The following is a 26,713-nucleotide window of genomic DNA, read 5'->3' on the forward strand; positions in this document are numbered from 1 at the left end:
CAAAATAATATTCAGACCACAATAAATATCACTACACACTCACCAGAATGGGTAAAATTGTCTAAGATGGATAACACCAACTGTTGGCTAGAATGCAGAGCAAATGGAACTTTCTTAGATTGCAAGTTAGAGTGTGAAATGATACAACTGTTTAGGAAAACAGTGTGACAACTTCTAATGAAGTTAACAGTAGATCCATATGACATAACATTCTACTCTTGGATATTTACCCAAGAATGTGAAAACATGGCCACATGAAGGCTTGTATGCTAATGTTTACAGCAGATTTATTCACAATAGCTAAAAATTGGGGGAAAGACAAATATCCATAGACAGAATGGCAAAAAAATTATAGTTTACTCATACATTGGAATTCTATGCAACAAGAAAAATAGGTGAGTGAATCACACAACAATGTGAATAAATCTTATGAATATTATGCTCACAAAAGCGTCCAGACAAAAAAATAGAACACATACTGGATATGTAGGTATTGTATTATTTCAATTGTACGGAATTCTCGAATTGACAAAATTTATTTATAGTGTTAGAAATCAGAGTGGTGGGTCCTGGGGCAACGATTGGGAGCATGAGCAACTTTTGGGGTTATCGACAGGCTCTGTATCTTATTAGCTTGGTGGTTATGTGAGTATACACATTTGTCAAAACTCATTGAATTATCACCTCAAATAGTTGCATCATATTATATGTGGATTATGCCTCAATGAAATTTGGTGAAAAAACAACAGATAAAGCTCAAAGTTCCACAAAATAATATTCAGTAGAAGATAGAAGTTCCAAAAAACACTTTAGGGTCAAAAATAAATAAATAAATAAATAAAATACTTCAGGCATTATTTTAGTGGAGTAAATGTCATAGGAAAGATATTACACTGCAGTATAATAATTCTCTTAAAATTTAAAATAAAATTATTGTGTTTTATAGCATTATGCCATAAAACATGCTGTCAGGTAATGATTGCAAATTTTGTAAACCAGTCTACATGATAATGACGGAGAAAAAAGAAATAGCTAACAGAAAAAGCTCCAGATTATTTTACAGCAAATCACACTTGACTTTAATCTGAACAAATCTTGTTTTAAATGGTCAACTTTTATTTAATTTTTTATTGCTAATTTATGGACTTGTTCTTCAAATATGATGGCCTTTAATCACATGTGGCTTTGGATGAAGGAACTGAAATTTTAACTTTATTTAACTTTAATCAATTTAAATTTTAAACACTGATACTTGATTCAGTTAATGGTAAACCTGTTAGTATTTTGGAACAATGTGGGTTTGTGAACTGACTTTTCACCTGCAAATGTAATAAAATCTAAATATAGAGTAAGTATTTTCAGTGAAAATTCAGCATCTGAATTGAGATGCCCAATAAGTGTAAAATACATGGTGAATTTTGAAGACTTAAAATACTTCATTAATAATTTTTATGTTAATTAGATGTTGAAATGATAATATTTTGGATGTATTGGGTTAAATAAAATATATTAAAATTAATGTCATCTATTTCTTTTAACTTTTTTAAGGTGACTACTAGAAAATTAAAAATTATGTTGCCTGGGTTATATTTCTGTTGGAGAGCCCTCATAAACCACTTTTTAAAGTTAAATCATTTTTACTATTGTTATTAAACTGCAGTACCATTAAAAGCCATAATTTTCTCACAAAGGACTATATTTTATCACCAAATTATGGACTCATTACTCTTTGTTGATCAAGTAATAGGGACAAATAAATCCCATAAAAACTTTTGTCATTTCCTTCAGCAACTTTTTTTTCACATTATGAGTTATTATATAATCCAGTCACCAAATCAGAACGTAGAATGTTAAGGTTGTGACAGAAATTAGCAAAAATGAGCAATCTCAAAGAGTCCAGCAGGACATATGTAAAAATATACATGATTTTTACTATTTATGAGGAAGAAGACGAATCATGAAAACTCTTTTTATATCTTTACTTATAAGGCGACTTGTTTCAGATAAATTTCATTTTTCTACGATGAAGAACAGAAAAAAAATCTCTAGAGTAAAAAGACTATTTTGATCAATGATTCAAAAGATTTCAGAGAGGATGGGGGCCAGGTGTCATTATTTTTGAGTTAGGTTTTGTTAGAAAAAGATGAATTAAATCTCTTGACGTTTTATTAAAGATATTAATACGATAATGCTGACAGTTTCAATGAGATTGCCAAGTGTTCAGTCTCTGAAGGCGTTTCTTTGGGACAACAGATCTGGTGAGTTAGGCAGAGGATCAAGTTGGGGGAAGACGGGCAGAGACCTACGATCTGAGAATGTTAGCTGGTCTCCAGGGTCACCAGGGTTCAGAAGCAACCCCAAATCTGAGAACCAGGAGATTCCTAGGGCAAACATAAAAACACCTGGGGTTTGACTGTTTTATATACAGAGCAGAGGCAAAAAAATATAGGCAAGTCTCTAAGGTCAGCACACAGCTGGGGTAACAAGTCAACGGTGCCTGCGGGCTCTGGGCAGAAGTGTCCTGCGGTCCTCCTCCCAGCTCCATGTTGGGGGGGGGGGGGCGCAAGGTTTCTGTGCGAAGGCAAGACATAGCGTAGAAAGAATATAAACTTCAAAACTAGATAGAACCAGCTCTACTGGTTACTAACTGGATAACTTCATGTAAGTTGTTTAACTTTTTGAACTGTAGTTTTCCCATTTGCAAAACAGGGCAAATAAAATTGACTTTATGGGGTTGGCCCTGTGGCTGAAGGGTTGGGTTCACGCACTCCACTTGGGTGGCCCAGGGTTTCACCGGTTCAGATCCTTGGCGCGGACACGACACTGCTCATCGGGCCACTGCTCAGCGTCCCACATGCCACAACTAGAAGGACCCACAACTAAAATACACAACTATGTACCGGGGGCTTTGGGAGAAAAAGGAAAAATAAAATCTTTAAAAAAAAATTGACTTTATGGAATTACTGGAAAACTAAATAAAATTATATATATATATATGCATACATATATTTATGTCTGTCTACATATGCATACACACATCTCTTTATATATCCTAATATTATACTAGAAACTAAAGGACACGCAAAATTTAGCTCTCTAAATATAGCTGCCATTCATAGCTAGGAAGCTAAAATTAAAATGATCTTGATCTAAACATTAAAAATTCCAAAAATATTGTAGAGTACCATGAAAGCATATGCACATATTGCGTCTATCTCTGGAGCGAGCCTTCAGTTAATTACGGTACACAGGGCAAAACTATTAGCTACTTTGTGCCACATTTAACTTCACAGTGACAAATTGTTAACAAAGCCTTTGTTCTAGTCACTACTCATGTAAATTAAAGATTATTGGTATAAATCACAGTATTTGTGAAATATAGACATACTTGCATAATGCCAATATTTTTTCTAATGTACTAATGACAATAAGTGGATGAACAAGCCGTTTCTTAAGTTACCAATTGCTTTTTGGAAATATGGAATGAACTCAAGCGTAAGTGAATTTGCTGACCATCCAGCCCTGTGCAGGCTGCCCATCTTATTAGGAACAGAAAAAGCCTACGAAGACAGTGCCAGTGAGTCTGGATATTAATTTTGGGCTACCCCTGGAGTAGTGCCTAGGGGTCACTTAGAAGATAAAATGCCTTCTTTAGTTAGGACAAGCTCCATTTTTTTCCCAAAAATATTACTATTTTGTTTAGCAAAAAATAAATATTTACCAAATGCTTAAATAATAATTATTCCTGCAATTAGGTCTTTTATCTGGGCTTGATTTTTAATGAGAATAATTTCTAATTTTAATTAATTTTAAATTAATTAAATAAATCGAATTCAAATTAGTATAATTAATTTAATTTAATTACTTTGATTTAGATTTAAATTAATCTAACTTTAATTAATTAAAAAAACAGGAGGTGTCATTTCATTGGAAGTTGCTGTTCCTTACCACTTATTTTTAAGTGTTAACAGAAACAGCTGATATGAATGGTACTACCTTACTTTAACGGCTTCGAGTCCCAAGGCTTTAGAATCCTGCAAATGTGCAGTGCTCCGTCTGGTTCAAGAAAATTTTGTTGGGATTTTGTGCATGAACAGACAAACAAGTCATTAAATGACAAAAGCAGCATCTTGTCTTTTATGTTGTAAGAATGATTTTCTATACTGTAGCCATTTTCTCCTTGAATGACCTTTCATTTCTGTCTGCAAACCTTGAAGTGCAATCTGGTTTAATTGTTTTTCTACTCGTTAGTGCGCTGCTGGTGGCGCAGAAGGTTTATCCACGTGTCACAACTAACGAAGGTTTCAGAACTCTCCATAAATCTGTTAAACATCTGCTGTATACTCTGGACTCCTCAGCTCAAGGTATTATATTTCCATCTTATTGCATTCAATTCTGTGTTGCAAAGCCCGTTAGAAAGATAAAACAGAGTGTGACTGAAGTAATCATTCATGGATGATATTATTCTTAGGGTGACATTATTCTTAGATATATGTTACGACTAAATCAGGGCCTCTAGCCAATCAAAGTGTGGAGAAAGGAAGAAATGGTTGAAAACAGGCTGCAACTTTCTAGGATTTTTATTTAGGTGAAAATGATCTCTCTTAGCTTGTAAAACTGTTTATACTTGGTATGGAAAATAAATATCAAAGAGTAAGCCTCAACAAACAGATTTCTACCGCTACTTGTGGGAAGAAAGGCCTACAATGAATTGCAGTATTTGCGCCCTCATTTCCAAATTTTGGCTTTTTAATCAGGATGTATCTTTTATTGGTAAAAATATATCCCTCAACTAATCAGCTTGAAAATGCACAATGGGGCTGGCCCTGTGGCCCAGTGGTTGAGTTTGCTTCGAGGGCCCAGGATTTCGCCGGTTTGGATCCTGGGTGGGGACATGGCAACGCCCATCAGGCCATGCTGAGGTGGCGTCCCACGTACCACAACTAGAAGGACCCACAACTAAAATATATGTACACTATGTACCTTTTGGGGAGAAAAAGGAAAAATAAAATCTTTAAAAAAAAAAAAGAAAATGCATGATGGACATCAGAGCATGAAGAGATGGGTATAAATCTACCGTCACTCCCAGTAAGACAGGCTATAGCGTGTTGCTAGTGAGTCAGAAGATGTCACCTTTGCAGATATAGAACAACAGTATATAGCACACACACGGAAATACACAGACATATGCACACAGACACATACAGACAAAGATTTAGGGCTGTAAGGAATAAATCTCTATTTCCCATGTAAAATGTTTGGTTAGCATTTACCCCTCCTCAATGAGTTTAGAATTAGGTTTTTTCAACTGAGCTTCTCAGCTTTTAAATATGTAGACTTTACCTTTGGATCACAAGTAAGTGTCCTGAGCGCTTGAGGTCACAAGCTGATTGTTCATTATAAGATCTGAAACTATTAGTTTTCATATGTAAAGAAGGTTTGGAAAGCTTTGAAGAATTCTCACTGGAGCATCTAACAAACTCTTGGATACCAACTTCTATTAGTCTAGAGCATTTTTTATATCTACAATTACAGAATTAATGACCAGCTTGCAAGACTGATTGTTGTTAAATTCGGTGGTCTTGACAAACATTAGGGGAAAAAATGGGTTACTCTTTAGAAAAAAGCCAGGCCAGAAAGCCAGACGGTGCACTAACGAACACTAATTATTTCCTCCGTATTATTTTTTTTGTATTTGCATTTTAAAGACTCGAGCACTTCAATTTTTCCTCACCATTCTTTTCCTTTTCATCTTCAGACTCGCACCTTATAATTACTTTATAAAGGGATAAAGTTAAAATTTTTTTACAAGGGACCAAAGCTCATCAGTGCCTTAGAAGCCTGAGTAGTAAGCAGCACTTCTTGTTAACTGAGGTTGCAAAATACTTTTCCTGGTGAACAATATAACTCAGTTTTCAATGTTTAATAATGGCCATGTCTCGTGTCTATGAATATGCTAATGATTTCAGCGTGTATTCAAACATCTCATTGCATGGTCAAGATAACAAGGAAATACATTAAGGAAATGTGCTTTTATTTGTGAAATTTTATGTGCTTAAATTGGTTTGTTTTCTAATTTCCTACATTTGTGACTTCATGCGTCTGAGGATAGCAATGCGATAGTATTAACGTCAATTCAAAAAATTCATGAATCCCCAGTCCCTACCTGCTTGAGCAGAAATGTCATGGCTTTTGAAAAATCCTTCCAGCTATTTCTGGGAATCCTTCAGGTAACTCAGACTTGTCGTTGAAGGCTGAACCCGTGACCCTAGTTCCACAGTGCGGGGGTCTCTAGCCCCCAATACAGACTCCTGTCACCTTACCCAGGCCACCCCATGCTTAGTCTTCCTGACATCCAGTAGCATTTGTGAAGCGAAGATATTTTCTCCCTTGGCTTTGTACTCGCTTCAACTGGAGTGGGGTGACAGCTCATAGCAGGGTTGCTTGGGCCCTCTCTACTGTGTAACAAGGTTCACAGAGCTTTGAAGGTCCCACACTACTCTTTCAAAGGAGGAAAATAAAAAGATCATATTTTTTGTGTCAATGATAAGTGCTTTATTATCTTCAATCCCTTTTATCCTCCAAACAACCCTATGAGATATAGTTATTATCCCATTTTACAGACAACGAAACTGAGGCATAAGGATACTGGGCACTTTGCCTGTTATACATCCAGCAAGTGGCCAAACCGAGATTAGAACCTGGGTCTGTCTATGCCCAAAGCCAGGTCCCTTGAGCTCTTTGTTAGATGGCCTCACTTGTATTTACTCTCTGGGACATATGCACACCTGTTTCCAGGATATCTCACCGAGTACCTGCCATCAGCGACCCTCAGAACAGCTCTGCTTTCAGCCGCTGGTGGAGTTTGACTCCTGGTGCCAGATTCCTTCCCACATGGTACATTTTCCCACAGCCATCCCCCATTCCTCTCCACACTCTGATTTCTGCAAACTTTCTCGACCCCATGTTTATTTCTGATTCAACCTCGATTATGAACACACTTCAAGATTTCTTCAGGAGCCTCCCCAGTCACCTTGAAAATATGCAGATGCTAATGAACACTAGGGAAGAAGCTTATCTCCTAACTTTCCGTTTCAAGGCATCTGATTCTCAGCTCTGCCTCAGCGAGGACCCCGGCTTCACAGTCTCGTATTTAGCATTTCCAGTTATAAACACTGAGTTTTGAGAGCCAAGATTACCTTTGTGACTCATTAAAGTTTGCTGTTTTGCAAAGTAGTAAATTATATGAAATTACATCTTTAAATAGAAAGCCATCCTTGCTGATGAAAAGAGGTTATCTGTGCACTAGATTTCTCTCTATATTTATGGGCACTGTTTTTAAATATGACTAATTCTACAAATTAAAAGAAGGAAAATCTCACTTTTTAAAGGTCTGCAATGTTTTCTACTTCACTAAAGCTTATGTGGTACAGTATTTCTTCCAAGATACTTTATGGTCCAGGAGGAAAACTGGCCACAGAGACAGTCCCTACTTAACATCAGGGTCAAGTCTATCACTGATATGTACAAAGTTAATTTCTATCAGTTACTCATTTTAATAGCTTGATGAGGAAGACAAACTCATAACCACAAAGCATACAAATGCCAATGAACTTGCTCAGCATCACATAGGAGTTCAAAGTGAGCAAGATTTAATCCTGGAAAAATGGTTTTATGTCCTTTTACATCACAAAAGTATAAACATACTCTCAACAAAATTCTGTCCTTGATTATTCTATATATGAATGCCAACAATAATAGATATTATCATTATTAATCAGGTTTATTTATTCTGGGTATCTTCATTCTTGGTCCTTTAACTCACCGATCCATTGCTATCGTTAGGGCAATATTCAGCTGCACGTTGAGTGGAACACAGGAAATCTCTCTGCTGAACAGGAAAACAAAAGGCTGCTCTGCCTGTTACCAGGGACAGTGCAAACATTATTCAAACATGACTGATACAGATGTAGACAAGGGGGTCTTTAATTCTGTGATAGTCTTTTTTACACACACGCTAATTTAAATAAACTAAATGATCAGCACCAGAAAAGTATGGATTACTGCATAGTTTTTCACTAAGACCTTTTTAGAAGGCTTTGGGACGCGCTAACTGGAGACAGTGAGAGACTTATTAAAGCTGGTAATAAAATATCCTATTGGAAGCGATTAGGCCAATGTTAAAAATGACAGCGCCAAAACATATTGGATTATTTATATGGAATAAGTCGTGTTTGAGAGAAGACTGAAATAAGTGATACCATTTCCCCAGAGAGGCTGAATGAAAGCATTGAACTTAAGATGTTTTTATTTATACAGTAGCCTTTTAAAGTATTTTCATGTGAATGCTTTTGCACACTAACTCTTTAATACTATAACGTTATGTGGCAAACTGAATCAGCCATGTATTTAACTTCTCGGGGCAATTCTTGGTGTTGAATTAGAGCTTCACATATGGTTTCCATTAGACCCAACTTAGAGATTGCTTTCCACACTCCAAACTTTCGTATTATTTGAGACAACTGAGAACAGTTTTTTCAACATTAGCCAATTTGCATTCACAGCTGCATTCAGTTGAAATCAGTGGCTGCTTTTTGAACGATGGAAAATATAGATTAGTGATGGCAGATGTTTCTTAAGGCTGCATTCTAGACAACTGAAGGCAACGAAAAAAGTGCAGTGACCCATCAGACTGAAATTGGCTTCATCTGATTACCACCCCATGTGGTAGTCAATCTGCATCATAATATTCAGGAGTCATCCATGCATATGAGGTCTTAGGATAAAATAATGTAATGGTTTTATGCACAGAGAAAGAGTTTGTTAGAAATGCGTGTGCTTGACCATCAAGATTGGCATTTACTTCCTATAAATACCTTAAATGCTTCCAACAAAAAAAGCATAGGTATCATTTTCATTTTCTCCCCATTAATTTGACCTGAAATTATTTTTGCTAAGAAAAGTAAATCCTTTAATCAAACATGTTAAATATTCATCTATGTAAATGTTGTTACTTTAGGTGGCTCTGATAATACAACACATGTGTGGAGTGAGGAAGATGGACAGTCACTATCCCCAAGCAGCCTGGCTGCACAGTAAGTCTTTCTTTTGGCTATTCAGAATAAGCGATCAAAACAATTCATGAACATAATTCTTTTATTAGTGTGTAAGACCAAGAAATAGAAAAATCAACTCTTGACTGATCAAAGAAAAGGACATAGTTGAAATGTAGTAAAATTGCAACTTATTTTTTCGTGTTATTCAATAACTCTTCTGGATAATGCAACATGAGGATTGCTTTTCCAGTTCTAAGATTCCATAACTAGACCCAATCCTCCCTATCTAGAGTTGTTACCTTATGTCTATGAGGGAAATTTAGCTGGAAGTCCAATTTCCAACTCTGTTAAGGTCTTTCTTCATGAAAGATGTATAAGCCTCCGATTTTGCACATTGCTATTTAGTTCGGTTTTTCAAAATCAAGATATTTCTTATGTCCAGTCAAGATAATGCAAAATATGTTTGCTTCAGTAGCATCCAAGTCGGCAGAACTGCTTCCAGATAATTTAATTTGGGGCTCTTATTAGGGCATGGGAATATGTCACCCCAGGAATAGGCAGTGGATGTGACAGCAGCAACCTTGGCTTCTAAGGACCATTAACGAAAGAAGTTCCCTGAAGTAGCTGTAACAATTATGGTAGGAAAAGCAAGCACTTGCCGGTAGAAGCTGATTGAAGTAAATTTCTACGGTTCAAGGCAAATTTAGAGAGTAAATGGCCTGTTATGTAAAACTCGTTTTGGACTGATAAATTATACTATTCAAATTCTTTGGGTTTAGTCCCAAAGGATACATTTTTGTGCTAATGGAAATTTGCACAAATAAAAACAAATAGTAGGACTTATTTTCACCATTCATTTCCTTTTCTAAAGCAGGATCTATGCATTTGTTTATAAACTTTCTGTTTTTTCAAGGGAAGTTCTCCAACTCTGGGTTATTCTAGGCAAAGTCTTTCCATAAATAACCACTTCCAGTTTCGGCTCCCACCTGTCTCCTCCTCGAAGGTGGCTGATCCACATGCTTCTCCGAGAGCTATTGAGCAGCCTTGGGCAATTTCCCCCTAGCCAGGATGCCGTGTCCCAAATAATCGGGTCTTTTAAACACATCCCCTACATAGTCACCAGAAATAATTTTTAAAAAAATCTTTAAATTGAGACAACTGGATGCTTATTGCTGAAGCCAAGTATTTTTTTATGAGAACTTTGAGGCATCCTTAGCATTGACAATGCTAGCACTTCAGACCTGCAAATTCCACGGCAAATGTAGTCACAGACAGCCAGCTGACAGTTTCCTAGGAAGAATTCAATACTTTTAAGATGACTCTTGTTGAGATTGATAAAATTAAGGGATTTCTTACCTTTGGACTTCCTTTCCATTCCCACTTTAAAATAATCACAGAGTGGCAATACTTGGCATAAAAGATTTTTTGGTCCAGAATTTTCTAAAGAAAGCTACTCAGCAGTATTTTTCCCACATAGCTCTTCTCCCTCTTCATTATTTTTGTTCTAAAGTTATTATTTTTATTGTTTTGTGTGTGTGTACATAGTCATGCATGCACACATCTGTGATCTCATCTTTTCTTGTAAGCATTCTTCGGAAGAAAGTGGGATTATATATGAAGGATACATAAATTAAATAGATTGGAGGAATAATTGGATGTTTATGCCAAAACAGTGGCACATAGATATGGAATCTTAATTTTTGGAGTATATTAAATCCAATCTCAAAAATCTCGGCAAACAAATGTTCTTTATGAAGCTGAGAAAATGGCTTAGATGATATTTCAAGGTCACTTCTAGCCCAACATTCTTCTATTTTAAGTTTGAAAATTTGCCATGAGAATCTCTTGTGCCATTCCATCTGGAAGCTTAGGCCAATATTTTGCTGCTGAGCACTGCCCCAGGATGGAAATGGGTCTATGCTACAATGACCATGACAGAGAGGAAGACAAACACAAAAGAAAGGAAGGCAATATCACGAAGAGTCTCTGGTCAAGGAAACGGATAAGCAAAAGCAAGAGGGCTTGGGAACGTGTGCTAGTCTTTCTTTCTGTTTAATATGGAGGCTATGAATTGTATTTCAATGAGTGGCAGCCATCTGAACAATTAGCTGTGCTCTGCCTGCCAAGTTAGACTTTTCTTGCCGTAGACTTTTTAACGTTTCTTGAGGATGCAGTGTTGTTAACCCACATCTAAACACCCTGAGACTTCTTTAATGTTAATACAAACATTTTCCTACATGTTTGCTAGCTATGCTAGGATAAGTCTCTTCCATTAGTATTTGAGTACAATCTAAGGCAAACATCTGATAGAACTAGTTAATTTGTGTATTGTGCAGTTTGATTTAAAGTAGATGGTTCCAAATCAGCCATGGACATTTATTCTCTATATATGTACATAAAATTGAATAGTAGACACCAAGAGAAGTTGTTACAGAATAAATAGAGATGTAGCCTCACAGTTAAAGTGACAAGGAATGCACTACGCATATTTATCTACTCGCTCATATGCGTTTGCCTCAAAAGTCTTAGGCTGTGTCCTCATATGGCAGTCAATTTGAAGAGAAATCAGGAAGTGGTTAATTTGGGAACACTGTATTGGTTGTTTAAAGAACAAAAAGTACTTTTATTGTTCAACTGGATTCCACTACCTTCTTTTTAATCACAGTGAAATGAATTTAAATTTACTTAGGAAATGTTATAGGTGGAAGGGATCTGGCAGATCATTCAGCCCCTGTCTGTCCGTTGACAAGAGAAGAAACTGAGGCCTGGTTGGCCGGGGGTGGGGATAGGGGTGGGGGAGGGGTGCCAGACTTAGAGGGAAAAAAAAGAAATCATGCAAGAGTTGTAGGTTATACTTACATTGAAAAATTATTTATTGTTTGTCTGAAATTTAAATTTCTTTGGGAGTCCTGTGTTTCATCTGGCAAACATCACTCAGTGATTTTTTTTTCATATGTAAATGTGCTTAGAAATGATCTTGATTGCTTATGATTGCTGAAAATAATTAAATATAAAGATGATGCCCAGGGGAAAGGTAAGTGCGCAGAGAACCCATTCTGCATTTTGCCTGGAAGAGGGAGGGTGTCCTGCTTCACAGTGTCTCAGTGCCCGAGGCCACCAAGGACTCAGGATCTCTGCAAACTGGCTTTCCTGAATGTTTAGCCGACTTAATTCGTATATTCTTTTCTAATTCTATAGGCTCCTAATACTGGAAAATTTTGAAGACGCCCTCTTAAATGTATCAGCAGATAGTCCTTATCTTCCTTACTTGGCATGTGTGAGAAATATCACTGACAATTTGGCCAGTGGATCACAAGGTATTACTCTTCTTAGCAGTCAAAATGCTGCTTATGGTTTCTAATTCAGCCCTAAAGTAGTAAGTCTTTTAAGACGTTTGCTTAAAAAAGAAAGAAAATTAGAAAATCTGTTTCCGTTTACATCAGTGTCAGTTTGGTGGTTTGACATATGAAAGGAATATCTAATTATATTATCATATTATTACTTCTCTTGCTGCTGCTAGTACCACCTGGACAGACTTTAGCGCATAATGTGACAATGTGTTGTATGTTATGTGTAATGGGTTATACCTTAGTAACGTATAATAATGATTAATGTGATAATGGTCACCCAAAGTCCAAGTGTCCAGAGTGGATAGGGGCTCACATACCCTTTGTGACATTTTCTATGCCCTTAATAATCTTTGTTGTCCAAAAATAATAAGAATGATAATATAGACTTCCAAAAGTGGATGTAAATTACATAATCAAAGACATTTTTGTGGCAGACTATTGTTACTTCCTACCTTTACACACACACTTTATTTTTCAATTTTCAGCTTACATGGGCAGCTATGAAGACTGCATTTAATCAAATGTTTCTTTTCTTTTTTTTAAAGAGAAAATATCTATTTTCTCACATTTTCTAGGAGATATACATTCAGTTTTCCTACATCAAAATAGTTTTATGAGACTTAATGGTAAGCAAATAGTACAATAAATAATTATGCTTGGACTCTGTTTACCAGGCATGAATTAATCAAGGTTGAAGGGCATATTTGTGTCACAATGATTATGTGCCACAAGGAAAGGTTAAATTATCATTCGTCTTATATTTGGATTGAAGTAGGCTATTATCTTAGAAAAAACCTTAGAAATAGCATACAAGTGTCTTTCAAATGGGTTTCCGAAATGACCTTGCAATTCACATAAGCTAACTCTTCTCCCCCCCACTACAGAAAATTTAAAACTCCTGCAGTCCACAATTCAATTTAAAAAATCTTTCCTTCAAAATGGATCCTATGAGGATGACTTCTCTCTACTTCCTGAAGTCCTGAAATCAAAAGTAAGCCATGAAAGAAAAAATAAAATAAAATAAGCCTCAACACTTTCCTATAATACTCTGGCAAGACATATTTTTAGTTTAAGTTTTCTGTCTGTATCTTCATAAATACTTGTCCAATTTTGACTCCAGGTTAATGTTGGGGAAAGGGTGACAAATGGGTTCTAGCGCTCAATAGTGGTATTTTGTTTTTAATTGGTGGCTATCTCTGCATGAAATAACCCCTAAGAGCCTAATTACATTCTGCACACACATAAAGGAATGGCTAATAAAATAGTTATCTCATTAAACTTCATAATTTGAAAAAGCATTCATAATTTGATTTCTCATTTGAGATGTCCTTAGTTTTTAAAACTATAAAAGTTAATTTTGAAAGCTGATGTGTTAGACTTTAGTGTACAAAAATCTCAGAAGTTGCCTCACCTTATTTTGATTATTGGCATCATAGGAAGAAACTGCTAAATCGCATTCAAATGTATGATGCTAAAGAAAGGGGGAAAGAGCAACTGAAAAAAATGTAAAACTCTGAAGTTGATCTGAGTTGGTTCATTTTTATTTGTCTACTATTCTTTCTTTAGCTCACGCACATAGTATACAGGTTATCATGAAATTCACTTCATTTCTTAAATAACCCTATTAAATTTTGAAAGCAGCTTTCCTGGTAATAACAGCAGTTTAATTGGGTTTATGTTGCCAGGGATAAAGTAAAATTAGAACTGGTTTATTCAGAGCAAGCAAGATGACTTGCTGTGCAGTCAGCATGGCATAATTAAGCGGGCATCCAAAATATTATGTCTATGTGTATTACAAATAAATATACTAGTTAGAGTACCTACATTTTAGTCCTAGTCTTCTACACAAATCAAAATTTCTAATGTACTTAATTTAGCACTATCTCACTTTGTGCAAATGAGAAGGAAGTTATGCATTCATCTGGAAAATTCCTACTCATCCTTCAAGGACAAGTTTAAATGTCACTCCTATAATATTAGAATATTGCCTTTCTCCCTGTTTTCCAGCCAGGGTAATGACTTTGTGCACATGTAATAGTTATCCATTCATTCATTTCATCCATCATCTGTACTCTCCTAACACTAATATATTTATTTAAAAGACGCAATCTCTAACCTCAAAGTCCTTATCATCAATCCAGAGGAGCAGATGGGAAAGCAGACCAATAATTGTGACACAGTGAGATAAGTGCTGTGGTTTGTAGATGGATGGTATTATGTGTAAGATGGGATATCTAACTCGGATTGCAGGGAATGGAGGTGGAGAGAAGACGTTTTGTGGAGGAGATGATGCTTACTCTGAATCTTGCAGGCTATGTAGGATTAGGTGATAGTTCTGCATTCCAGACATAGAGACCTGCATTTGTAAGAAGACAGAGGTGTGAACCTGAAGGACAGGTGTAGATTCCCCAGAGCTGCATGTCCAGCTAGAGCAGAAGATGCCTATGGGAGAGGCAGGAAAGGGGGTTGTGGAGAGACTGGGCCCAGATCCCAAAAGGCCTCTTTATGTTCAGTCAAGGGGTTTGAATGTGATCTTGAAAGTTGAGAATGTGAAGGAAGCATTGCAATTTTAGAAAGAGATCTCTCTGGGAGAATTATGGGGACTAAGTTGGAGGAAAGCTGGTGGGTGATTTTTGCGGTAACCTCAGCAAAAAGTGAGACCCTGCACTATGTCAGTGGCAGAGAACATAAGGAAGAGACGGTTTCAAGAGCACTATAGGAGGCTGAGTTCACACGAAAGGACAGCCAGTGAAGTGTGGGGCGTAAGGAAGAAGAGTCTGATGACAGTGAGATTTCTGGCTTTTGGAACTTATTACTTAGCATTATAGTTTGTTGTATATGTAGAGTCTATTTCCCTCACTAGAGTGTAAACTCTGATGAAATTAGGCCTTCTGCATCTCTAAAGCCCCACATCTAGCACATAGCAAGAGCTAAAGACTCGACTCATGAATGTGTCAACAAATAAGGGTGCTAAAGAAAAGCCCTGGCAATGTAGTTGCTACCCAGGCAATTCCTCATTGTAGTTCCCAACCTGAAGTAACCTGGCAGCACACATATACGCTGGAGAAATGGAAACAATACATTCCCAATCATTTACACGAATGGAACGAGAATGGAGCTAAAGACAATTTAAAACAGCATCCACATTTTGAATATACTGCTCCTCTTGAGGGTTGAATTATGAAAAAGGTTCTAGAAAGCCCAGAAGTGGAATAAACTGCAATCTTGTCCCTTGGGTAGAAAATTTATTGTCATTGGTAACAAGTGTGGCTGCTATTTCCAACTGCCAGAACCCATTCGTTCCAAGACTACAAGCTCCATGAGGAGCATTGCAAAGTCTGTCTTTTTACTGTTGTATCCTCAGCGCCTGGCGTGGAAACATTCAGAGCCTATCAATGAAAGAATGAAGACAAACTCCTAGTTTTACAAGAGATGTTTTTACTTCCCTGCTTTGATCTCTCTGGTAATTAGTATTTCGATTGTGACAATCGATTAGTGCCCACCCATTCCAAAACTTTATTCATGGTATTTCTAAGACGGTTTAGACCCTCGAAAAATGTCAAATGCCTGTCATTCGTTGGTGACTTTTCCTTGTTCTAGCTCTAACATTCTACTTTTCTTGAGCTTTTGTATTTTCTCCTCCCTTCATTGCATGTTTTATCCCTTTCTCTGTTCAGTCTCTTTGGTGGGAAGGATAACTTCCTGATTGGAGAACTACACATAAAGTGGATACTCCCTGCATTGGGCAGAAATATGGATAACGCAGTATTTGTATCGTAACACCTTTAAATAGACTCCTTTTCCCTTAATTTACCTGCTAAGAGCCCAAGAGTGTTGTTATCATTTTTATGCCTACAGTATTTTGAGATCTACACCATCATGTCTCTTACAATTCGGATTCGGATTCATTGAGGAACCACAGGCATTGGGGAGTTCAGTCCCAACTGGACATGGAGTCAGTTATGGGTTGTTGTTCAAGTTTAGGCCTGAGCTCTTACTCACTATGTGGAGCAGGGTCATATAAAGGAGAGGACTCTACATGAGGCTCTGACAAACCTGCAATCTGGACTTGACATATCCTTCTGAAGAGAGAATTATAATTCTCTGAATTTAATTGATTATTAATAATCCATGAAGCTTCTAGAAGTTTAATGCACATATTGCTTTTAGAAGAAAGTATCGACAAATACTCCATGACCATCGTGTTGCCCCTGGGTGGATATGCTCCACAGTACATTCCACGTTATTGACCCTGAATTACATTCTTATTTCAGAGAACTAATTCTACTTCAGTAACATGGCTAGATTTCCAATTTCTTCTTCTACAGCTTTATCTTCTCGAGCCAAGATTACTCTATATGGACTTTTACTGGTTTCTTATCATGTATGCCAAACTTGCAATTAAGACATATATTTCAGTCTCTACTGAGTAAAAGTCATTCAAATTTACTACAACAGCAAAAGCCCAATTAAAACAAATATTTTGGACCACGAGTATTTATCCTTTAATTTAAGAAATCACCAAAATGAAAGTCCTTGGAGGATGTGGCAAGAAGGCTTGGCTCTGTTTGTTAGAAGTATGATTATATCTAGAATTTGGAAAATCAAAGGAAAAAATAGAGTAGCAATCCTAGTTATAGCCAGTAAAATGATTGGATCTATTACATAATGGAAAATTTCTCAGAGCAGTAAGACTAGTAAGTAGCATTTTAGTACATAGAAGACCATTTTAGAGAGTCCAAAGCCAGGAGTCAATTAAAATACTAAATGCAGTGGAAAATAGACCCATGATATTTGCTATCCAGGATGATCAATGTTTAATTGCTACTGCCTACACGTAGTTACTATTAACCTCTCATCAAAGATACATCATTGTGGCTTTCTCATTTGAGGCATGGGAAGAAGTATTCCTAAACATTTGCCTGTATCATAAAATATTTCATTTCTGTCAAAATACAACTTCTAATTGGAAACGAAGTTGCAATGAATGATCCATATATTTGCTTCTTTAGATGTTGCTCCAAATTCTTTGACTTCTTAAAAGAAATAGCTCTGGGATAGCTTCCAAGTACGGCAGCACCGGCTTTCCTAGGGACATATTTTTTTTTCCCAGGAAGCATGACTTGGGGATACACCCTCAGAACTCGGAGAGCATAGTGAACCACAGAGAGGAATAGAGTTGACAGCATAGGAAATTAGTTGATTTCTAATTTTCTCCTTTTCCTCTGGGTGTGAGATTTTAAGTTCTTTTAAACACTGCCATTGAGCAAAAGCACCTAATTTCCCTCAATAGGTAAGAAGATTGAAGATAACATCAACAGGGCAGATGGTTCTGAAACTCTAGGTGTATTCCCATCCATATTTTAAGTGCAGTCTTATTAAAATGCGTGTGATTCTCATGTTGCAGTTTAAAGAAGGGTTTTTTTCTGTTCCATTAATTGTTTTAAGTTGTGGCAAAATACATATAACACAAAATTTAGCATCCTAACCATTTTTAAATGTACCGTTCAGTCCTGTTTAGTACATCCACGTGGCTGTGCAATCAATCTTCAAACTCTTTTCATCTTGCAAAACTGAAACCCTATACCCATTAAACACCAACTCCTTACTCCTCTCTCCCCCTCGTCCCTGACAACCACAATTCTACTTTCTGTCGCTGCAAATTTGACTACTGTAGGTACCTTACATAAGTAGGATCATCCAGTATTTGTCTTTTTGTGACAGGCTTATTTCACTTAGCACAATGTCCTCAAGGTTCATCCATGTTGTAGCATGAGTCAGAATTTCTTTCCTTTTTAAGGCTGAATAATATTCCATTGTATGTTCATACCGCATTGTGTTTATCCATTCATCTGTCAATGGACACTTGGGTTGCTCCCACCTCTTGGCTATTGCAAATAATGCTGCTATAAATGTGGGTGTACAAATATCTGTTTGAAACTCAACTTTCAATACTTTGCAGTATACAGGTAGATGTGGAATTGCTGGATCATATGGTAATTCTTTTTTAAAAATTTTTTGAGGAATCACGATGCTGTTTTCCATAGTGGCTGCATCATTTTACATTTCCACCAACAGTGGACAAGGGCTGTAATTTCTCCATATCCTTCCCAACTCTCATTTTCTGTTTGTTTTTTTTTAATAGTAGCTATCCTAATGGGTGTGAGGAGGAAAGAGTTTTTCGAATTTCCAAACCAAAACTGATATCTGCCCTTACTCATAATTTAAAATATAAACTAAAATACAAAATTAGTTTAAGTATTTGTGACTTAAGTGGGATGAAACTAAACTATATCTTTTAACCTGTGAATCTACAAAATATGACTACCATTGACAAAGATAGGTCTGATAGATCCAAAAATTTTATAAAATTCTTAAGACAACAATGAACTCAAACGACAGAAAGCAATGCTTTGTGGTAAAACTGTTGCCAAATGCCATCTAACCAAACACATATGTAAAATGTTTTTTTTTGAAGTAAATCCATTTTGGTGCCTTATTATCAACTACTAAATATTTGGAATCATATAACTAATCCATTTCCCGCTCTTTCCCCCTTCCGGAAAGCTGTCTCAACTTCGAAACTTGACCGAACTTCTTTGTGAATCTGAAACTTTCAATTCAATAGAGAACATGTGCCAGCTCTCTAATATGGACTTTGGGAAGCTGTGCGAAGAGAGAGCATTTCATGTGCAACTCCTCCAAGCAGCAGAGCTTGGCACCGAAATAGCAACCAGCTTACTGTACCATGACAATATCCTATCTAAAAATCTGTGGGATTTGCTTACTGGGGATCCAAACAAAATTAATTTAAACATGGATCGGTAAGTTTTTCCATTGTTTTCTTCCTTGATGAAATCCCTTCTCGAATAATTATTGATGTACCGAGTTCAACTTCTTCTTCTCTTCTGTTTCGTTCCAGGTTTCTAGAACAGGCATTGCAAATGAATTACTTGGAAAATATCACAAGGTTGTTGCCAGCCACTGAAGCCATGCTGCATGTCAATAACAGCGCCAACTCCTCTGAAAAGCCAGGTGTTTCCCCATCTACACTTTCAATGCTGTCTTACTAGACTGTGTGGGATTCTCATACTGCAGTTTAAGAAAGGCTTTTTTGAAGTTCCCAACCCAACCTGCTGTATATCTGCCCTTACACATCAGAAACCTGAAACTTTCAAATATGGTTACTTGTCTAAAGTAAACACACAGAAAGCTAAAAGAGAATGAAACATGGGGAATATGATTTCACAGCAAAAAGATCTTCAAAATTTAACTGGTTAGAACATTCACCTTTCGTTTCTCTGATATATTAAAGTGAATTAGATAGTTGGTCACAAGAGCTGGGATGAAATTTATTTACTTCCATGAGAATAATCTGATTTAAGAAATAAAAGAGATGTGCTACCGTCTACAGAAATCTCAATTCAGAACCTCCTATTAGTATTCTGAGCATGACGCTCATGCAATAGATTTCTTCTTTGCATAATAGCTCAATACGGAAAAGAAAGGCATTCAGAATTTTGGAGAACAGGCAGGCACAAAATTGGAAGGGCACTAAGTCCAAAACTAAAGAAGGTATATTTGCATGAGGAATACGTCAGAAAGAAATTGAAAGGCGTTTGCACAATGGAGATCACGATCTGCTAAAATAAAGTCAAAATATTGTTTGCTATGCATTAAATGACCCAGATATCAAGTAATTATGATCACTGTCCAAAAAGAGTTTGAAGTTAGACACATTCCATTTAAAAGTGAGGTAACGATTGTGAAAACTGTTTATAAATTGTAGTGTGCTGGGCAAAGTTAAGGAAAAATGCTCTGTGGCATTCTGTTGTGGATTTAGCAAACCTTGTCCTAAGTTGACAGTATTATATGATCTGAGGTTAAAAAGCATTTTGAATTTGCGTGATGTTTTAAATCAAGTGGAGAGATATATATTTAGCACGTTACATGATCCAAGTCTGGGAGGAAACCATATTTTCTTTGAGTCAACCTTACGTTCTAGACATCTTAGGAAAATTTACAACCCAGAGCAATCTGTTACCTTGGGTTAATGACATCATAATAGGAACAAGTCTAAATCAGATAGAAATAGATCCTAAAGATGCTAAGTTTGCCAAAACCGGGAGACATCTGTTCCTAACACAAGGCATACATGTTGAATACATGTTTTACACAGAGAAGTTTTCTCTGTGTTAGTACCACTAAAAAGAATTACATTGCAACGAACATGTGAAGTTGTGTGTTTTTTTTTTTTCCTAAAGGTCAGTTAATAGAAATGTTTAAAAATGTTGAAGAGCTGAAAGAAGAACTGAGAACAGCAGGAATGTCCAATAGGAGTATTGACGATCTGCTGGCCACTCCTCTCCCTGGTAACAGAGCTGAGGTGAGTATAGTGTATTGGTACTTGACATCCAGGTTTTAAAAGCTTAAATAGCATTTAGTATTTGTTGAGCACTTCTCAGTAAAATACTGAGAAGTTGTATGCAAATCTGGTGAATTTTCCATGCAAATAGAATTCGAGGCCTAATTATCGAAGAAAAATCCCGAGGCAAGATATTATCACTGTCCGTTCCTTCCCCTCTGCTGTTCCTTCTCCTTCTTCTCACCTCCTCTGTTCTCTCCTTTTCTTAAATCCCAGATGCTTTTCTTAAATAATTCAATCAATAATTCTTTATATTCACTCTTACAATCACATTATCTAAGGTAAATGTGTCCATTTTATTATGATGATATCAAAGTCAAGTTTCAATAACCTAACTGGGGAAAAAAACAGAGAGACCATTTACAATTTGTTGAAACTAAAATAACAATGAATATTCATTTTCACTTTTTAAAATTCCCAAGACAAGACATAGCGTATAACATAGATATGGTCAAGGGGACTCTGGGAAAGTTTGTGGGGATAGGAAACATTTTGAGGTGTGAAAATGAATAATGTCATTTCCTCATAGGCTGATAATAGGGTTTTCCACTCAAAATGTCTTATCTTATATCCCTTTTCCAAGTCCATTGTCTGGAAGTGTCATAGAAATTTTCAAAAGAGCTGTAGAGCTTAAGGCCTCATCCATTCAAAACTTACATGTGACAGAGTGTGTCATTTCTAAGCACAGGCCAGTTATTCTCCAATATCGGATAAAGTTTTTTAAAAGCCTTTAAGCCTGCCTTTGGAAAATATTTATGTTTACTTGCGTCATATTAATTGGTTCCCCCGCATAAAAATTAAAACTACTTTGCCTTCCCTTTTTTCCTCTTGCTCTAGCAAATACCATTCATTCACCTTTTCCCTTTGATCTCATCTTTTGCTTCTTTGATCCTAAGATCTAATTTCAGCAGTCATGTTTTGGCTTCTGAAGAGCAGACTTATTTTACTAATAAAAACATGCAAATGGAGGGCATACATTCTTATTACTTTCAAAAGGAAAGAGAGAAAAGTTTCAATAAACTTGAATTTCATAAACTTTTCTCTTTATTTCAACTCGGTGGCAATAGAGAAGACATCCTACTTGCCATAGTCACACCTCACTTTTTGCATAAGCATCACTGTCCAGGATGGTTGGTTCACATTATTGTGTGATTCTGGGCTTTTTTTTTCTTTTTTGCTTTTCACCTTTGGATCCCAGGATTTATTGTACGAGATTACAACTTCAAATGATTATAAAAATGAAATGCAATTTGAATACACAACAGTAAAATTTTAAAGGTACCATGAGTCTTCAACTAGTATTTTCCCATTTTCACTCCAAATCAATTCTCTTTCTTGGCACCATCATTCGCACAGTCGTCCAAGAAAGAAAGGGGGAATCAACATAGACTCCTCTCTGTTTCTTTTATCCATCTTATTTCTTAAGCTTTCCAGTGAACTATGGGCTCTCGGTAGTTTTATTGAGAGTAATTAGTGCTTTAAATACAAAATTATTTGATTCTTGAGGCTAATTTGTCATATTTTTAAATGAAGTCTAAGAATATAGGAAACACCTCTCAAAATGGACTGATGACTCTCAAAGGATTCACAGCAAAAAATATTTCCTTCTTCCAACTTGCAGATTATTTCCCATGTGCTCTGGCTGCATTCTTGTGATGCTAACATGACTAATGCCGAATTGGAAGATGCGATGGAGGAATTCTGCAGCTTGCCTCTTCCAGAGAGATCCCGTCGGTCTTACCTCATTGGACTCACTCTTCTGCACCACTTAGACATTTACAACTTCACCTACAAGGCAAGTTGCTGTTGATGGAATATTCTTACATTCATAGTTTAGTGTAAAAGTATTTGATTACACATGTGTGCTCTCTGCTACTGTAAGAAATGACATCCATTTATACAGTTTTTGGAATTATAGCTTGATTTTAGAGCTAAATGGAAGCTTGGAGATCATACATTGCAGATTTGCAGATTTTATGGATGAGGAAATTAGTATTCTTGCCTTATTAACTCTCAGTTTGTGTACCCAAGACCAGGAATTAAATTTAATATATACTAGACTAAAGTGTGAAATACAAATGTTATAATGTTTTTTTATAGAAGTGAACAGGCTTTAATTTGGTAGCATAAAAATAAAGATCAGAACAAAGTTTTTGTCTCTAAAGTAAAAGAAAAGGGTTTTTTTTGCTGTTTTCAAAAAATTCTTTTGTGACTCCTTCATTAAGCTAGATAGAGGGTACCATGACTTATCCAGTAGAAGACAACAGATGGTCATTCTTCAGGCTTAGTAAAGTCAGCAACGACTCCATCCTGCAAGAAGCAGTTGCTTTATAAGCACTTGTTTAATAAAAAACTGAAAACAATATAAACATAGGAAAATTAAACATCTGTGTCCACCCAAATCTGTAGTTGGTCAAAAATATTTACACATTATTGGAAACACTAAAAAAAAAAGTGTTTTTAAAGTAAGAAATACCAGAAGCAACATGGCTAACTTATGCTGTCAAAACATTATAGGCCAAGTTGGAAAATGTTCGAGGACTAGTTATAAATGATCCTGTTCTGGGTCATCATTATCCTACACTATTATTCCTGTAATGACCTCTTAACTGGCCTCCCTGCCTCCCCCCCGCTCCCCTCCTTGTCTCCACCCACCACTCCCTAAGTGACCAGAGTGAGTCTTTCAAAACTTAAGTCACATTATATCACCCCTCTGCTCAATACCTGCCAGTGGCTCCTCATTGATTCAAGTAAATCCCCAAGCCTACAAGGGCCCCATGATCTGCATAACCCCTCTCCATCTCTAAAATCCCACTTCCTACTCGGTTACTCCTTGGGCCCACGGCTGCTGGGTGGCACCACTGCAGTAGGCACCCTTCACGTAATTTGCAGGGCTATTTCTCTTCACTCAGCATTGACCTTCTCAATGAGGCCTCCTCTGACCACCCTGTTTCAGAGGCAACCAACTCACCCACAACACGCTCCAACCTCCTTTCCTTGTTCTATTTGTTTTCTGTTGCCCTTCCAGCATACCGTATATTTTATTTAATATTCACTTTTATTATTTACTTTCTGTTTACCTCCATTCGAATATAAACTCCATTAAGTCCTCTTTGTTGACTGAAACATTTCAAATGCCAAGAACAGTGCCCCATCACTACAGGAACTCAGCAAATACCCCTTAACTAAATGAACGGGTATTTTACATAGACTATAACCTAAAATGCAAGTGAAGAGAAATTACTAGTTTTTTCATCTAAAATTTTAATCCTTATTTTATAATGTCTCTGCAGAGCAGATATCAAACCAAATAATTCTTGTCAAGTCTAGTTATTAAACACGTGCATTTGACAAGCAGAAAACCATTCCTAATTCTTTTAGGTATTGTAAACAAAAATAATGAAACATTTCTCATCATTAGTCAATTTATTTCACATCGACATAGGAATGCCCAGAATTTTGGGCAGAATTGGAAGAAAAATTTAAATGTTGCTTCTGATTTAGACAAATCTGATTGCAATGAGCAGTTGTGTTAGTGAGACATCTGTGTCTTCTTGATTCTCTCCAACTGAATCTTGCGCTCATAATGGTGGTTTGTTACTTCCTTGGATGTGCCAAGAGCTTTCCCTCCTTACAGACCTCACGCATCCTTCTCCCTCTGCCTATAACCTTTCTTTCCTTATTCTTCCTACAGTTCATTCTTTCTCTCCTTTGAGGTGCCGTCTTGGAAAGAGCTCCTTTGATTTCTTAGCTAAACTCTCCCTACCTCCTCATAGTCCCCAGCCTTTGGTTCATTGACTTGTTTGATATCTGTTCCTCCTGTTAAACCAAAGCTCCCTGAGTGGAGAGATGGTGCCAATTTGTGCACCACTGTATACCCATCCCCTCTCCCAGTGCTGGGAGAGGTGCTCAGTTAATCTTCATGGAATAAATGAATGAATGAGAGAATGCAGTTACTTTAAAATTTTAAAATATTTTTAATATTTCTTCCTGCAGCAGAAAGACATCATTGGATGATGATTAAGCCTAATAAACACTTGAACTCTTTGACAGAGCTTTTCTGATTTTAAGGAGCACGTTACATGATTTTTGAGCAATAGTATACATGAAGAATTATGTAATTGACGTTTGTATTTCTGACTTTTAAAATCATTTAATTTTGGCAACCTAATTGAGATACAATTTATATACCATAAAATTCACTTATTTTAAGTGTACAATTCAGCATTTTTTTTAGTAAATGTATAGAACTGTGTAACTATTACCACAATCTAATTTTAGAACATTTCCATCAACCCAAAAAGAAACCTCGTGTCTGTTTTCAGTGACTTCTCATTCTGACCTCTAGCCCAGGCAACCTCTAATCTATTTTCTGTCTCTATAGATTTGCTTTTTTTGGGCATTTTATATAAATTTAATCATACAATATGTGGTCTTTTTGTCTGGCTTTTTTCACTTAGCCTAATGTTTATGAGTTCCACACATGTAAGATGCATCAGTATTTAATTTCTTTTTATTGCCAAACAGCATTCCAGCTTAAGGATATCTTCTTGGTTTATCCATTCATTTGGATTGTTTCCACTTTTTTGGCTATTGTGAGTAATGCTGCTGTGGACATTCGCATACAAATCTTTGTGTGGACACATGTTTTCATTTCTCTTGGGTAAATACCTAGGAATGGAATTGATGTGTTGTAGGGTAAACTTGTGTTTAACTATTTAATAAATTTCCAAAATGTCTTCCAAAGTGGCTGTGCCTTTTAATATTCTCACTAACAGTGTGTGAGAGTTCCAGTTTCTTCACATACATCACTTATTTTTATTCCATTCTTGTTAGGTGTTTTTCCCCAGGGAAGATCAAAAGCCAGTGGAAAAGATGATAGAACTCTTCATAAGACTGAAAGAGATTCTCAGTCAGATGGCTTCCGGCACACGTCCTCTGCTAGACAAAATGAGATCCTTGAAACAAATGCATCTGCCTGGAAGTGTTCCATTAACACAGGTAGAAAAGTCACCTAGTGATGTTCTTGTTGGAAAATTCTTTTTGTCATATTAACTTTTATTTGACATTTGTTATAATACATTCAGCTACAAATATTGTACATTGAAAAAAATCACCTATAGGAAAGCTCTTCTACTCCGGCAAGAGCTTTTGCCACTTAAATTGGTGAAGTTTAGCCTTCTGATTTACATTTGGGATACATGTTTTGAAGAAATTATAGAAACTATAAGGATGCTCTAAGCATTATCAGGTTTTCTTCTATATTGTTTTCAGTAGCATTTATAACTCACATAATGTTAATAAATCATGGATTTTTATCCCATAGGCAATGTACAGAAGCAATCCAGTGAACACACCCCAAGGATCGTTTAGTACCATCTCCCAAGCATTATGTTCCCAAGGAATTACGACCGAATATTTAACTGCCTTGCTGCCTGCTTCTCAGAGGCACAAAGGCAACCACACCAAGGATTTTTTGACTTATAAATTAAGTAAAGAGCAAATTGCTTCAAAATATGGAATTCCCACACACACCAGTGAGTATGCTTCAAAATCAACATGGGAATGTCATCTTCTAACAAACCTGTCTACTGGATCTTAGCCTTTTATAATAAATGAAATATTAATTTTCCCCAAGAATAAAAATAGAAAACTCTTATACAGCGCTTACCACACATCAAGTGTGCTATGAACATTAACTCATGCACTCTTCACAACGACCTATGAGGTGCACACGACTATATCTCTGTCTTAGTAAAGGGAAAGGAGGCACAAAGAGACTAAGTAACTCAGCCATGGGTGCCAACTTGGAAGCCTCAGAGCTGTGATGTGAACCCAGGCACTCCAGTGCCAAGTTTAGCCTCTTAACCACAGCACTAAGA

General features: G+C 36.5%; 1 protein-coding gene across 1 annotated transcript in view; it reads left to right on the forward strand.

Annotated features, from left to right (window-relative positions):
- The window catches only part of ABCA12 (ATP binding cassette subfamily A member 12), a 160,682-nt gene that overhangs the window by 67,043 nt on the left and 66,926 nt on the right, over nt 1-26,713 (forward strand). Inside the window, exons 8-17 of the mRNA XM_014843588.3 lie at nt 4,252-4,364; nt 9,020-9,095; nt 12,255-12,373; nt 13,291-13,397; nt 18,974-19,230; nt 19,329-19,441; nt 20,671-20,792; nt 22,453-22,626; nt 25,668-25,832; nt 26,158-26,368. Coding sequence (XP_014699074.2) covers nt 4,252-4,364; nt 9,020-9,095; nt 12,255-12,373; nt 13,291-13,397; nt 18,974-19,230; nt 19,329-19,441; nt 20,671-20,792; nt 22,453-22,626; nt 25,668-25,832; nt 26,158-26,368 — 1,457 coding nt within the window. The remainder of the gene's footprint in view (nt 1-4,251; nt 4,365-9,019; nt 9,096-12,254; nt 12,374-13,290; nt 13,398-18,973; nt 19,231-19,328; nt 19,442-20,670; nt 20,793-22,452; nt 22,627-25,667; nt 25,833-26,157; nt 26,369-26,713) is intronic.

The sequence above is a fragment of the Equus asinus genome, chromosome 19, assembly GCF_041296235.1.
Source record: "Equus asinus isolate D_3611 breed Donkey chromosome 19, EquAss-T2T_v2, whole genome shotgun sequence".
In the NCBI taxonomy this organism is placed as follows: domain Eukaryota; kingdom Metazoa; phylum Chordata; class Mammalia; order Perissodactyla; family Equidae; genus Equus; species Equus asinus.